This window comes from Rhinichthys klamathensis, unplaced genomic scaffold (genome assembly GCF_029890125.1).
Source record: "Rhinichthys klamathensis goyatoka isolate OS25496 unplaced genomic scaffold, OSU_Roscu_1.1 h1tg000818l_1, whole genome shotgun sequence".
Classification (NCBI taxonomy): Eukaryota; Metazoa; Chordata; class Actinopteri; order Cypriniformes; family Leuciscidae; genus Rhinichthys; species Rhinichthys klamathensis.
Window position 1 is genome coordinate 149729 of NW_026607204.1, and position 14459 is coordinate 164187.

The 14459-nt window shown below is 42.5% G+C and overlaps 1 protein-coding gene across 8 annotated transcripts in view; it reads right to left on the reverse strand.

Moving 5' to 3' along the window:
- LOC130078121 (myomegalin-like) overlaps window positions 1–14459 on the reverse strand; it is a 129088-nt gene that overhangs the window by 80777 nt on the left and 33852 nt on the right. For all 8 annotated transcript variants that reach the window (XM_056243632.1, XM_056243627.1, XM_056243628.1 and 5 more), the window contains 6 exons: window positions 13998–14177; window positions 13174–13332; window positions 12914–13012; window positions 11967–12104; window positions 11712–11891; window positions 1772–1960 (listed from right to left, as the gene is read on the reverse strand). In XM_056243632.1, the coding sequence (XP_056099607.1) occupies window positions 1772–1960; window positions 11712–11891; window positions 11967–12104; window positions 12914–13012; window positions 13174–13332; window positions 13998–14177 (945 nt within the window). The remainder of the gene's footprint in view (window positions 1–1771; window positions 1961–11711; window positions 11892–11966; window positions 12105–12913; window positions 13013–13173; window positions 13333–13997; window positions 14178–14459) is intronic.

A 14459-nucleotide genomic window follows, 5' to 3' on the forward strand; every position in this document is an offset into this window, starting at 1 on the left:
AGGACAGAACATGAGGAAATCCTGAGGGAACATGGGAAACATGAGAAGACCAGCACACAGGACAGAACATGAGGAAATCCTGAGGGAACACGGGAGACATGAGGATACCAGCACACAGGACAGAACATGAGGAAATCCTGAGGGAACATGGGAAACATGAGAAGACCAGCACACAGGACAGAACATGAGGAAATCCTGAGGGAACACGGGAAACATGAGAAGACCAGCACACAGGACAGAACATGAGGAAATCCTGAGGGAACACGGGAAACATGAGAAGACCAGCACACAGGACAGAACATGAGGAAATCCTGAGGGAACACGGGAAACATGAGAAGACCAGCACACAGGACAGAACATGAGGAAATCCTGAGGGAACACGGGAAACATGAGAAGACCAGCACACAGGACAGAACATGAGGAAATCCTGAGGGAACACGGGAAACATGAGAAGACCAGCACACAGGACAGAACATGAGGAAATCCTGAGGGAACACGGGAGACATGAGAAGACCAGCACACAGGACAGAACATGAGGAAATCCTGAGGGAACATGGGAAACATGAGAAGACCAGCACACAGGACAGAACATGAGGAAATCCTGAGGGAACACGGGAGACATGAGAAGACCAGCACACAGGACAGAACATGAGGAAATCCTGAGGGAACACGGGAGACATGAGAAGACCAGCACACAGGACAGAACATGAGGAAATCCTGAGGGAACACGGGAGACATGAGGAGACCAGCACACAGGACAGAACATGAGGAAATCCTGAGGGAACACGGGAGACATGAGGAGACCAGCACACAGGACAGAACATGAGGAAATCCTGAGGGAACACGGGAGACATGAGGAGACCAGCACACAGGACAGAACATGAGGAAATCCTGAAGGAACATGGGAAACATGAGAAGACCAGCACACAGGACAGAACATGAGGAAATCCTGAGGGAACACGGGAAACATGAGAAGACCAGCACACAGGACAGAACATGAGGAAATCCTGAGGGAACACGGGAAACATGAGAAGACCAGCACACAGGACAGAACATGAGGAAATCCTGAGGGAACACGGGAAACATGAGAAGACCAGCACACAGGACAGAACATGAGGAAATCCTGAGGGAACACGGGAAACATGAGAAGACCAGCACACAGGACAGAACATGAGGAAATCCTGAGGGAACACGGGAAACATGAGAAGACCAGCACACAGGACAGAACATGAGGAAATCCTGAGGGAACACGGGAGGCATGAAAAGACCAGCACACAGGACAGAACATGAGGAAATCCTGAGGGAACAATGACATGAAAAGACCAGCACACAGGACAGAACATGAGGAAATCCTGAGGGAACACGGGAAACATGAGAAGACCAGCACACAGGACAGAACATGAGGAAATCCTGAGGGAACACGGGAAACATGAGAAGACCAGCACACAGGACAGAACATGAGGAAATCCTGAGGGAACACGGGAAACATGAGAAGACCAGCACACAGGACAGAACATGAGGAAATCCTGAGGGAACACGGGAAACATGAGAAGACCAGCACACAGGACAGAACATGAGGAAATCCTGAGGGAACACGGGAAACATGAGAAGACCAGCACACAGGACAGAACATGAGGAAATCCTGAGGGAACACGGGAGACATGAGGAGACCAGCACACAGGACAGAACATGAGGAAATCCTGAGGGAACACGGGAAACATGAAGAAACCAGCACACAGGAAAGAACATGATAACTGCTGATCATCGGCACCTTCTTTTCCTGATCTCTGGAGCTGATGGTGTTGAGCAGCTCCGTCAGGTGTGTGTGGTGTTCCTGCAGCTGGAGACTGCGCTCTGACATCACTTCCTGAAACAGACGCTCTCTCGTAGAGAGACGAGCCTGGAGTTCCTGCAAGACATCAGTGGCCGACAGCTTTCCCAACAACACTGACCGGAGCTCCTGTAACACACAGACTGACTCAGCTGCCGCAAGCTTAATGATGTGCTGTGTGTAAATGTACCGCGGTAATGATGTGAGGTGTATAAATGTACCGCGGTAATGATGTGAGGTGTGTAAATGTACCACGGTAATGATGTGAGGTGTGTAAATGTACCGCGGTAATGATGTGAGGTGTGTAAATGTACCACGGTAATGATGTGTTGTGTGTAAATGTACTGTGGTAATGATGTGAGGTGTATAAATGTACCGCGGTAATGATGTGAGGTGTGTAAATGTACCACGGTAATGATGTGTTGTGTGTAAATGTACCACGGTAATGATGTGCTGTGTGTAAATATACAGCGGTAATGATGTGATGTGTGTAAATGTACAGGGGTAATGATGTGTTGTGTGTAAATGTACCGCGGTAATGATGTGTTGTGTGTAAATGTACCACGGTAATGATGTGAGGTGTGTAAATGTACAGCGGTAATGATGTGTTGTGTGTAAATGTACAGCGGTAATGATGTGTTGTGTGTAAATGTACAGCGGTAATGATGTGCTGTGTGTAAATGTACCGCGGTAATGATGTGAGGTGTGTAAATGTACCGCGGTAATGATGTGTTGTGTGTAAATGTACAGCGGTAATGATGTGTTGTGTGTAAATGTACCGCGGTAATGATGTGAGGTGTGTAAATGTACCACGGTAATGATGTGCTGTGTGTAAATGTACAGCGGTAATGATGTGCTGTGTGTAAATGTACCATGGTAATGATGTGCTGTGTGTAAATGTACAGCGGTAATGATGTGTTGTGTGTAAATGTACAGCGGTAATGATGTGTTGTGTGTAAATGTACCGCGGTAATGATGTGAGGTGTGTAAATGTACCACGGTAATGATGTGCTGTGTGTAAATGTACAGCGGTAATGATGTGCTGTGTGTAAATGTACCACGGTAATGATGTGCTGTGTGTAAATGTACAGCGGTAATGATGTGCTGTGTGTAAATGTACAGCGGTAATGATGTGCTGTGTGTAAATGTACCACGGTAATGATGTGCTGTGTGTAAATGTACCGTGGTAATGATGTGAGGTGTGTAAATGTACCACGGTAATGATGTGCTGTGTGTAAATGTACCGCGGTAATGATGTGAGGTGTGTAAATGTACCGCGGTAATGATGTGTTGTGTGTAAATGTACAGCGGTAATGATGTGTTGTGTGTAAATGTACCGCGGTAATGATGTGAGGTGTGTAAATGTACCACGGTAATGATGTGCTGTGTGTAAATGTACAGCGGTAATGATGTGCTGTGTGTAAATGTACCATGGTAATGATGTGCTGTGTGTAAATGTACAGCGGTAATGATGTGTTGTGTGTAAATGTACAGCGGTAATGATGTGTTGTGTGTAAATGTACCGCGGTAATGATGTGAGGTGTGTAAATGTACCACGGTAATGATGTGCTGTGTGTAAATGTACAGCGGTAATGATGTGCTGTGTGTAAATGTACCACGGTAATGATGTGCTGTGTGTAAATGTACAGCGGTAATGATGTGCTGTGTGTAAATGTACAGCGGTAATGATGTGCTGTGTGTAAATGTACCACGGTAATGATGTGCTGTGTGTAAATGTACCGTGGTAATGATGTGAGGTGTGTAAATGTACCACGGTAATGATGTGCTGTGTGTAAATGTACCGCGGTAATGATGTGAGGTGTGTAAATGTACAGCGGTAATGATGTGTTGTGTGTAAATGTACCACGGTAATGATGTGCTGTGTGTAAATATACAGCGGTAATGATGTGATGTGTGTAAATGTACAGGGGTAATGATGTGTTGTGTGTAAATGTACCGCGGTAATGATGTGTTGTGTGTAAATGTACCACGGTAATGATGTGAGGTGTGTAAATGTACAGCGGTAATGATGTGTTGTGTGTAAATGTACAGCGGTAATGATGTGTTGTGTGTAAATGTACAGCGGTAATGATGTGCTGTGTGTAAATGTACCGCGGTAATGATGTGAGGTGTGTAAATGTACAGCGGTAATGATGTGTTGTGTGTAAATGTACCGTGGTAATGATGTGTTGTGTGTAAATGTACCGCAGTAATGATGTGAGGTGTGTAAATGTACCACGGTAATGATGTGCTGTGTGTAAATGTACAGCGGTAATGATGTGTTGTGTGTAAATGTACCGCAGTAATGATGTGTTGTGTGTAAATGTACCGCAGTAATGATTTGAGGTGTGTAAATGTACCACGGTAATGATGTGCTGTGTGTAAATGTACCGCGTTAATGATGTGTTGTGTGTAAATGTACCGCAGTAATGATGTGTTGTGTGTAAATGTACCGCGGTAATGATGTGTTGTGTGTAAATGTACAACTGTAATGATGTGAGGTGTGTAAATGTACCACGGTAATGATGTGCTGTGTGTAAATGTACAGCGGTAATGATGTGTTGTGTGTAAATGTACCGCGGTAATGATGTGAGGTGTGTAAATGTACCACGGTAATGATGTGCTGTGTGTAAATGTACCGCAGTAATTATGTGAGGTGTGTAAATGTACCACGGTAATGATGTGCTGTGTGTAAATGTACAGCGGTAATGATGTGTTGTGTGTAAATGTACCGCGGTAATGATGTGAGGTGTGTAAATGTACCACGGTAATGATGTGCTGTGTGTAAATGTACCGCAGTAATTATGTGAGGTGTGTAAATGTACCACGGAAATGATGTGCTGTGTGTAAATGTACCGCGGTAATGATGTGAGGTGTGTAAATGTACAGCGGTAATGATGTGAGGTGTGTAAATGTACCGTGGTAATGATGTGAGGTGTGTAAATGTACCACGGTAATGATGTGCTGTGTGTAAATGTACCGCGGTAATGATGTGAGGTGTGTAAATGTACAGCGGTAATGATGTGTTGTGTGTAAATGTACCACGGTAATGATGTGCTGTGTGTAAATGTACAGCGGTAATGATGTGCTGTGTGTAAATGTACCGCGGTAATGATGTGTTGTGTTTAAATGTACCACGGTAATGATGTGTTGTGTGTAAATGTACCGCGGTAATGATGTATTGTGTGTAAATGTACAGCGGTAATGATGTGTTGTGTGAAAATGTACCGCGGTAATGATGTGAGGTGTGTAAATGTACCACGGTAATGATGTGCTGTGTGTAAATGTACAGCGGTAATGATGTGCTGTGTGTAAATGTACCACGGTAATGATGTGCTGTGTGTAAATGTACAGCGGTAATGATGTGTTGTGTGTAAATGTACAGCGGTAATGATGTGTTGTGTGTAAATGTACCGCGGTAATGATGTGAGGTGTGTAAATGTACCACGGTAATGATGTGCTGTGTGTAAATGTACAGCGGTAATGATGTGCTGTGGGTAAATGTACCACGGTAATGATGTGCTGTGTGTAAATGTACAGCGGTAATGATGTGCTGTGTGTAAATGTACAGCGGTAATGATGTGCTGTGTGTAAATGTACCACGGTAATGATGTGCTGTGTGTAAATGTACCGTGGTAATGATGTGAGGTGTGTAAATGTACCACGGTAATGATGTGCTGTGTGTAAATGTACCGCCGTAATGATGTGAGGTGTGTAAATGTACAGCGGTAATGATGTGTTGTGTGTAAATGTACCACGGTAATGATGTGCTGTGTGTAAATGTACAGCGGTAATGATGTGCTGTGTGTAAATGTACCGCGGTAATGATGTGTTGTGTTTAAATGTACCACGGTAATGATGTGTTGTGTGTAAATGTACCGCGGTAATGATGTGTTGTGTGTAAATGTACAGCGGTAATGATGTGTTGTGTGTAAATGTACCGCGGTAATGATGTGAGGTGTGTAAATGTATCACGGTAATGATGTGCTGTGTGTAAATGTACAGCGGTAATGATGTGCTGTGTGTAAATGTACCACGGTAATGATGTGCTGTGTGTAAATGTACAGCGGTAATGATGTGTTGTGTGCAAATGTACAGCGGTAATGATGTGTTGTGTGTAAATGTACCGCGGTAATGATGTGAGGTGTGTAAATGTACCACGGTAATGATGTGCTGTGTGTAAATGTACAGCGGTAATGATGTGCTGTGTGTAAATGTACCACGGTAATGATGTGCTGTGTGTAAATGTACAGCGGTAATGATGTGCTGTGTGTAAATGTACAGCGGTAATGATGTGCTGTGTGTAAATGTACCACGGTAATGATGTGCTGTGTGTAAATGTACAGCGGTAATGATGTGCTGTGTGTAAATGTACCGCGGTAATGATGTGCTGTGTGTAAATGTACAGCGGTAATGATGTGCTGTGTGTAAATGTACCGCTGTAATGATGTGCTGTGTGTAAATGTACAGCGGTAATGATGTGCTGTGTGTAAATGTACCACAGTAATGATGTGCTGTGTGTAAATGTACAGCGGTAATGATGTGTTGTGTGTAAATGTACCACGGTAATGATGTGTCGTGTGTAAATGTACCACGGTTATGATGTGTTGTGTGTAAATGTACCGCGGTAATGATGTGTTGTGTGTAAATGTACAGCGGTAATGATGTGTTGTGTGTAAATGTACCACGGTAATGATGTGTTGTGTGTAAATGTACCATGCTAATGATGTGTTGTGTGTAAATGTACCACGGTAATGATGTGCTGTGTGTAAATGTACAGCGGTAATGATGTGCTGTGTGTAAATGTACCATGGTAATGATGTGCTGTGTGTAAATGTACAGCGGTAATGATGTGTTGTGTGTAAATGTACAGCGGTAATGATGTGTTGTGTGTAAATGTACCGCGGTAATGATGTGAGGTGTGTAAATGTACCACGGTAATGATGTGCTGTGTGTAAATGTACAGCGGTAATGATGTGCTGTGTGTAAATGTACCACGGTAATGATGTGCTGTGTGTAAATGTACAGCGGTAATGATGTGCTGTGTGTAAATGTACAGCGGTAATGATGTGTTGTGTGTAAATGTACCGCGGTAATGATGTGAGGTGTGTAAATGTACCATGGTAATGATGGGCTCTGTGTAAATGTACAGCGGTAATGATGTGCTGTGTGTAAATGTACCACAGTAATGATGTGCTGTGTGTAAATGTACAGCGGTAATGATGTGCTGTGTGTAAATGTACAGCGGTAATGATGTGTTGTGTGTAAATGTACCACGGTAATGATGTGTTGTGTGTAAATGTACCACGGTTATGATGTGTTGTGTGTAAATGTACCGCGGTAATGATGTGTTGTGTGTAAATGTACAGCGGTAATGATGTGCTGTGTGTAAATGTACCACGGTAATGATGTGCTGTGTGTAAATGTACAGCGGTAATGATGTGATGTGTGTAAATGTACAGCGGTAATGATGTGTTGTGTAAATGTACCGCGGTAATGATGTGTTGTGTGTAAATGTACCACGGTAATGATGTGAGGTGTGTAAATGTACAGCGGTAATGATGTGTTGTGTGTAAATGTACCGTGGTAATGATGTGAGGTGTGTAAATGTACAGCGGTAATAATGTGCTGTGTGTAAATGTACCACGGTAATGATGTGAGGTGTGTAAATGTACAGTGGTAATGATGTGTTGTGTGTAAATGTACAGCGGTAATGATGTGTTGTGTGTAAATGTACCACGGTAATGATGTGAGGTGTGTAAATGTACAGCGGTAATGATGTGTTGTGTGTAAATGTACAGCGGTAATGATGTGTTGTGTGTAAATGTACCGCCGTAATGATGTGCTGTGTGTAAATGTACCGCGGTAATGATGTGAGGTGTGTAAATGTACAGCGGTAATGATGTGTTGTGTGTAAATGTACCGTGGTAATGATGTGAGGTGTGTAAATGTACAGCGGTAATAATGTGCTGTGTGTAAATGTACCGCGGTAATGATGTGCTGTGTGTAAATGTACCGCGGTAATGATGTGTTGTGTGTAAATGTACCGCGGTAATGATGTGTTGTGTGTAAATGTACCACGGTAATGATGTGTTGTGTGTAAATGTACAACTGTAATGATGTGAGGTGTGTAAATGTACCACGGTAATGATGTGTTGTGTGTAAATGTACAGCGGTAATGATGTGCTGTGTGTAAATGTACCGCGGTAATGATGTGAGGTGTGTAAATGTACCACGGTAATGATGTGCTGTGTGTAAATGTACCGCAGTAATGATGTGAGGTGTGTAAATGTACCACGGTAATGATGTGCTGTGTGTAAATGTACCGCGGTAATGATGTGAGGTGTGTAAATGTACAGCGGTAATGATGTGAGGTGTGTAAATGTACCGCGGTAATGATGTGAGGTGTGTAAATGTACCACGGTAATGATGTGCTGTGTGTAAATGTACCGCGGTAATGATGTGAGGTGTGTAAATGTACAGCGGTAATGATGTAAGGTGTGTAAATGTACCGCGGTAATGATGTGTTGTGTGTAAATGTACAACTATAATGATGTGAGGTGTGTAAATGTACCACGGTAATGATGTGCTGTGTGTAAATGTACAGCGGTAATGATGTGCTGTGTGTAAATTTACCACGGTAATGATGTGCTGTGTGTAAATGTACAGCGGTAATGATGTGCTGTGTGTAAATGTACCGCGGTAATGATGTGTTGTGTGTTAATGTACCACGGTAATGATGTTGTGTGTAAATGTACCGCGGTAATGATGTGTTGTGTGTAAATGTACAGCGGTAATGATGTGTTGTGTGTAAATGTACCGCGGTAATGATGTGAGGTCAGAGCCGGATTAACGCAAAGGCAAACTAGGCACGTGCCTAGGGCCCGATTGGTGGGATGGGGCCCAGACAGAAGGACAAAAATAAAAAAAATAAAAAAAATACAAATATCCTATCTACAATTTATTTCAATATTTATTAATTAACTAAAAAATAGTGACGATGTTTATCTTAACCATAGACTGTTACATTACGTCACATTAACGCCAGCCCATCAGGTGCTGCGAAGCAAAAGTCTAAATAGGCACGCAAAGAAGCACTCTAATGCAGGTGTGTGCGTTGTCGTCATCTATTTTGGAGTGATTGCAATGTATTCTAAATATAAACTTGTACTGTAGATCAGCGTCATTTCTGGACAAAATCATACACCGCTTTATTACGAGTTTAAAAGAGCGCGAGCGTCATTAACGTGCCCAGACGCGACGCTTTGAATTTGCGCATACAATGAATAACATCGTGTCGGGAGCTGACTAAAAACACTACAAAAGTAAAAGACAGGACGTTTGTATTCAAAGTTAAAAAGCCAACACACTACAACATTTTAAATGTTTCAAATAAAGGATCTCATGGGTCTATCTTCTAAATTCTGCTGATGATTAGATTATACCCTGTCTGACATCAGCCTACTTACGCCAATAATATCAGTTTAGAATTTTTTTTTCCTAATCAGTAGCGATCGTGTCTTTCTCTTCCACTTGATTTGTGTATAGTATATTTAAGCTAGCAATATCATATTACTTATATTAATAATATGACATTATCTGCAGTCAATATTGATTAAATGGGAGGGGAAATCCTGCCCATACCGCAGCTATCAAAAAAATTATAAAAGCATATATCACTGAAGTGGTATTCTGGAAATGTGAATAAATTGAATAAAACAGCAAAATAACAATAACAATAACATCTTCATTAAACAAAAAAGAGATTACCTTAGATGAAGTTTGATAATATGTACATGCAGTAGCCTACTGGTAAAAAGTCTGGACCAATTACTATTTTTAATGTTTTTGAAAGAAGTTTTTTTATTATGCTCTACAAGCCTGCATTTATTTGATCAAAAAAAAAAAAAAAAAAAAAAAAAACAGGAATATTCAGCAAGGAAGTGTTAAATATATAAAAAGTGATAGTGAAGACTTTTTTAAAACAACTTTTTAATAATAAAAAAAAATCCTGAAAAAAGTATCACAGGTTATAAAATAAATATTAAGCACCATTTCTAACATTTGATAATAAATCAGAATATTATAAAGTTTTCTGAAGGATCACATGACACTAAATTCAGCTTTGCATCACAGAAATATATTTTAAAGTATAGTATAGGAAAACCATTATTTTAAATTTTAATAATATTTCAATATATATTATTTTTCTGTATTTTTGATCAAATAAATCCAGGCTTGATGAGCATAAGAGACTTCTTTCAAAAACATTAAAAATAGTAATGTGTCCAAACTTATGTACTGTGTAAGTAAAAACATTTAAAATTAAACGTTGTATAAATTAAAAGGTTAGGAATCATATATGTTTCAAGAGTTTTTTATTGGGGGTGGGGGGCCTCCAACAGGAATATTGCCTAGGGCCTCCAAATGTCTAGAACCGGCCCTGTGTGAGGTGTGTAAATGTACCACGGTAATGATGTGCTGTGTGTAAATGTACAGCGGTAATGATGTGCTGTGTGTAAATGTACCACGGTAATGATGTGCTGTGTGTAAATGTACAGCGGTAATGATGTGTTGTGTGTAAATGTACAGCGGTAATGATGTGTTGTGTGTAAATGTACCGCGGTAATGATGTGAGGTGTGTAAATGTACCACGGTAATGATGTGCTGTGTGTAAATGTACAGCGGTAATGATGTGCTGTGTGTAAATGTACAGCGGTAATGATGTGTTGTGTGTAAATGTACCACGATAATGATGTGCTGTGTGTAAATGTACAGCGGTAATGATGTGCTGTGTGTAAATGTACAGCGGTAATGATGTGCTGTGTGTAAATGTACCACGGTAATGATGTGCTGTGTGTAAATGTACAGCGGTAATGATGTGCTGTGTGTAAATGTACCGCGGTAATGATGTGCTGTGTGTAAATGTACAGCGGTAATGATGTGTTGTGTGTAAATGTACCGCGGTAATGATGTGTTGTGTGTAAATGTACCACGGTAATGATGTGTTGTGTGTAAATGTACCACGGTAATGATGTGTTGTGTGTAAATGTACCACGGTAATGATGTGCTGTGTGTAAATGTACAGCAGTAATGATGTGCTGTGTGTAAATGTACAGCAGTAATGATGTGCTGTGTGTAAATGTACAGCGGTAATGATGTGTTGTGTGTAAATGTACAGCGGTAATGATGTGTTGTGTGTAAATGTACCGCGGTAATGATGTGTTGTGTTTAAATGTACCACGGTAATGATGTGTTGTGTGTAAATGTACCATGCTAATGATGTGTTGTGTGTGAATGTACCACGGTAATGATGTGCTGTGTGTAAATGTACAGCGGTAATGATGTGTTGTGTGTAAATGTACAGCGGTAATGATGTGTTGTGTGTAAATGTACCGCGGTAATGATGTGAGGTGTGTAAATGTACCACGGTAATGATGTGTTGTGTGTAAATGTACCACGGTTATGATGTGTTGTGTGTAAATGTACCGCGATAATGATGTGTTGTGTGTAAATGTACAGCGGTAATGATGTGTTGTGTGTAAATGTACCACGGTAATGATGTGTTGTGTGTAAATGTACCACGGTAATGATGTGTTGTGTGTAAATGTACAGCGGTAATGATGTGCTGTGTGTAAATGTACAGCGGTAATGATGTGCTGTGTGTAAATGTACCGCGGTAATGATGTGTTGTGTGTAAATGTACAGCGGTAATGATGTGTTGTGTGTAAATGTACCACGGTAATGATGTGTTGTGTGTAAATGTACCACGGTAATGATGTGCTGTGTGTAAATGTACAGCGGTAATGATGTGTTGTGTGTAAATGTACTGCGTTAATCATGTGTTTGTATCTGACTCAAGCTTAGCGAGTGCGTTTACCTCAGTCTCTTTGCTGTGTGTGTGTAGAGCAGTTTGCAGCCGCTGGATGACGCCGTCTCTCTCTCGAACAGCGAGTGTGTGGTTCTCATCGCTCTGCTGTTTCATCCACTCCAGCTTTCGGCACGTTTCCAGTGTTCTCTCTAATTCCAGCTCCTTACTGTGCACCAGAGCATCCAGACCCTGCACACACACACACATTCAGAGAGTTCATCACAGCTCAGCAGTGTGCGTGTGACGGCAGATGAAGACACACACCGTGACGGTGTCGTTGGTGTTGTTGAGGACGCAGCGCAGTCTCTCCAGGTCTCGGTCTTTCTCGCGCAGCATCAGCTGCAGTCGATGCACTTCAGCGTCCTTCTCCTCCAGACAGAGGAACTTCTCATCGATCGAGCGCTGAAACACACACACGACTGTTACAGCTACGTCTGCAGAACATCAGAGTTGGATAGATGCACTTGTATCATGGATAGATGCACTTTTATGATGGATAGATGCACTTGTATCATGGATAGATGCACTTTTATGATGGATAGATGCACTTGTATCATGGATAGATGCACTTGTATCATGGATAGATGCACTTGTATCATGGATAGATGCACTTGTATCATGGATAGATGCACTTGTATCATGGATAGATGCACTTTTATCATGGATAGATGCACTTTTATCATGGATAGATGCACTTTTATCATGGATAGATGCACTTTTATCATGGATAGATGCACTTGTATCATGGATAGATGCACTTTTATGATGGATAGATGCACTTTTATCATGGACAGATGCACTTTTATGATGGACAGATGCACTTTTATGATGGATAGATGCACTTTTATCATGGATAGATGCACTTGTATCATGGATAGATGCACTTTTATGATGGATAGATGCACTTTAATGATAGATGCACTTTTAGCATGGATAGATGCACTTTTATGATGGACAGATACACTTTTATGATGGATAGATGCACTTTTATCATGGATAGATGCACTTTTATGATGATAGATTCACTTTTATGATGGATAGATGCACTTTAATGATGGATAGATGCACTTTTATAATGGATAGATGCACTTTAATGATGGATAGATGCACTTTTATAATGGATAGATGCACTTTAATTCAGATTTTGGCGCAATAAGATCAGGCTGTGGGCGGAGCTACACATGAGATCTACGACCGCTACACACACACACCTCCAGAGCGGCGTCTCGGTCTCGGATGCGACTCCTGAGCGCGTGCAGAAGTGTGTCTCTCTCTGAGGCTCCGCTGGAGTTCAGCAGCTCTGAATACTCCTGAAACAAACACAGTAAGTGTGCAGCAGTGAGTGTGTGTGACCTGCAGCAGTGTGTGAGTGTGTGTGTGTGTGTGTGTGACCTGCAGCAGTGTGTGAGTGTGTGTGTGTGACCTGCAGCAGTGGGTGTGTGTGACCTGCAGCAGTGTGTGTGTGTGTGACCTGCAGCAGTGTGTGTTTGCGGCGTAAGCTCTTCTGTAGCTGTGCGATGGTCTCGTCTCTGTCGCTGATGTCGGAGTGTGTTTCGGCCTCACGGTCTCTCAGCTCACACACTTTCACCCGCAGCTCAGACCGCAGCTGCTCCAGCGTCTCACACAGATCCTGCACAGAAACACACACACACTGACAGCGTTTACATGATGCCTCAAACATCTGTACACAATAAAGCAGGTGATCTTCTACATGACTGGAGTCGACGGCCCTCAGTCCTGGAACTATCATCTCAATTTCTCTAGCCAATCAGTAAACAAGAGTGTGTGTGTGGGTGTTACCCTAACCCAGGGATAGGCAACGTCGGTCCTAGAGTGCCGCTGTCCTGCAGAGTTTAGCTCCAACCCTGATATAAACTCACCTGCCTTTAGCATTAGTAATCCTGAAGACATTGATTAGCTTGCTCAGGTGTGTTTGATTAGGGTTGGAGTTAAACTCTGCAGGACAGTGACACTCCAGGATCGACGTTGCCTATCCCTGCCCTAACCCCTACAGGAGCGGATACACAGATGAAAAAGACTTCCTGTTTCTGAGCAGCGTCACACGTCTCTGAGCGGCCGGTACCGTGAGACTTAGCTGGTAAATGACACACCTGGTTGTGTGTGTTTGTGAGTGTGAGTGTGAGTGTGTGTGTGTCTGTGCATGTGCTCACCTTGCTGTGTGTGTGTGTGTGTGTGTGCGTGTGTGTGTGTGTGTCTGTCTGTCTGTGTGCGTGTGTGTGCTCACCTGGTTGTGTGTGTTTGTGCGCTCACCTTGCTGTGTGTGTGTGTGCTCACCTGGTTGTGTGTGTGTGTGGTCTCTCTGTGCTCATCTGCGTCCCGCAGCTCGTCCTGCAGTCGGTCTCGCGAGCGCTTCAGATCCTCCAGGCGTCTCTGGGTCAGTGTGTGTGTGTGTGTGTGATGGGCCTCCAGCTGACAGGAGAACAGAGAGCTCGAGTCCACAGTGCCATCTAGAGCCTGAGGAGAGAAACAGCTCGAGTGAGTGTGTGCGAGTATGTGTGTGTGTGTGTGTGTGTGATCTAGATCATCTAGAGACTGAGGACAGAAACACCAGAGGAGAAGAGAGTCCTGCTGCCTCATCCCCCTTCACACGCTTCAAATACTGAGAAAGCTGTGTGTGTGTGTGTGTGTATGTAATTGTAATTACAGTGCATCCGGGAAAGTATTCACAGCGCTTCACTTTTTCCAGGTTACAGCCTTATTCCAAAATGGATTAAATTCATTATTTTCCTCAAAATT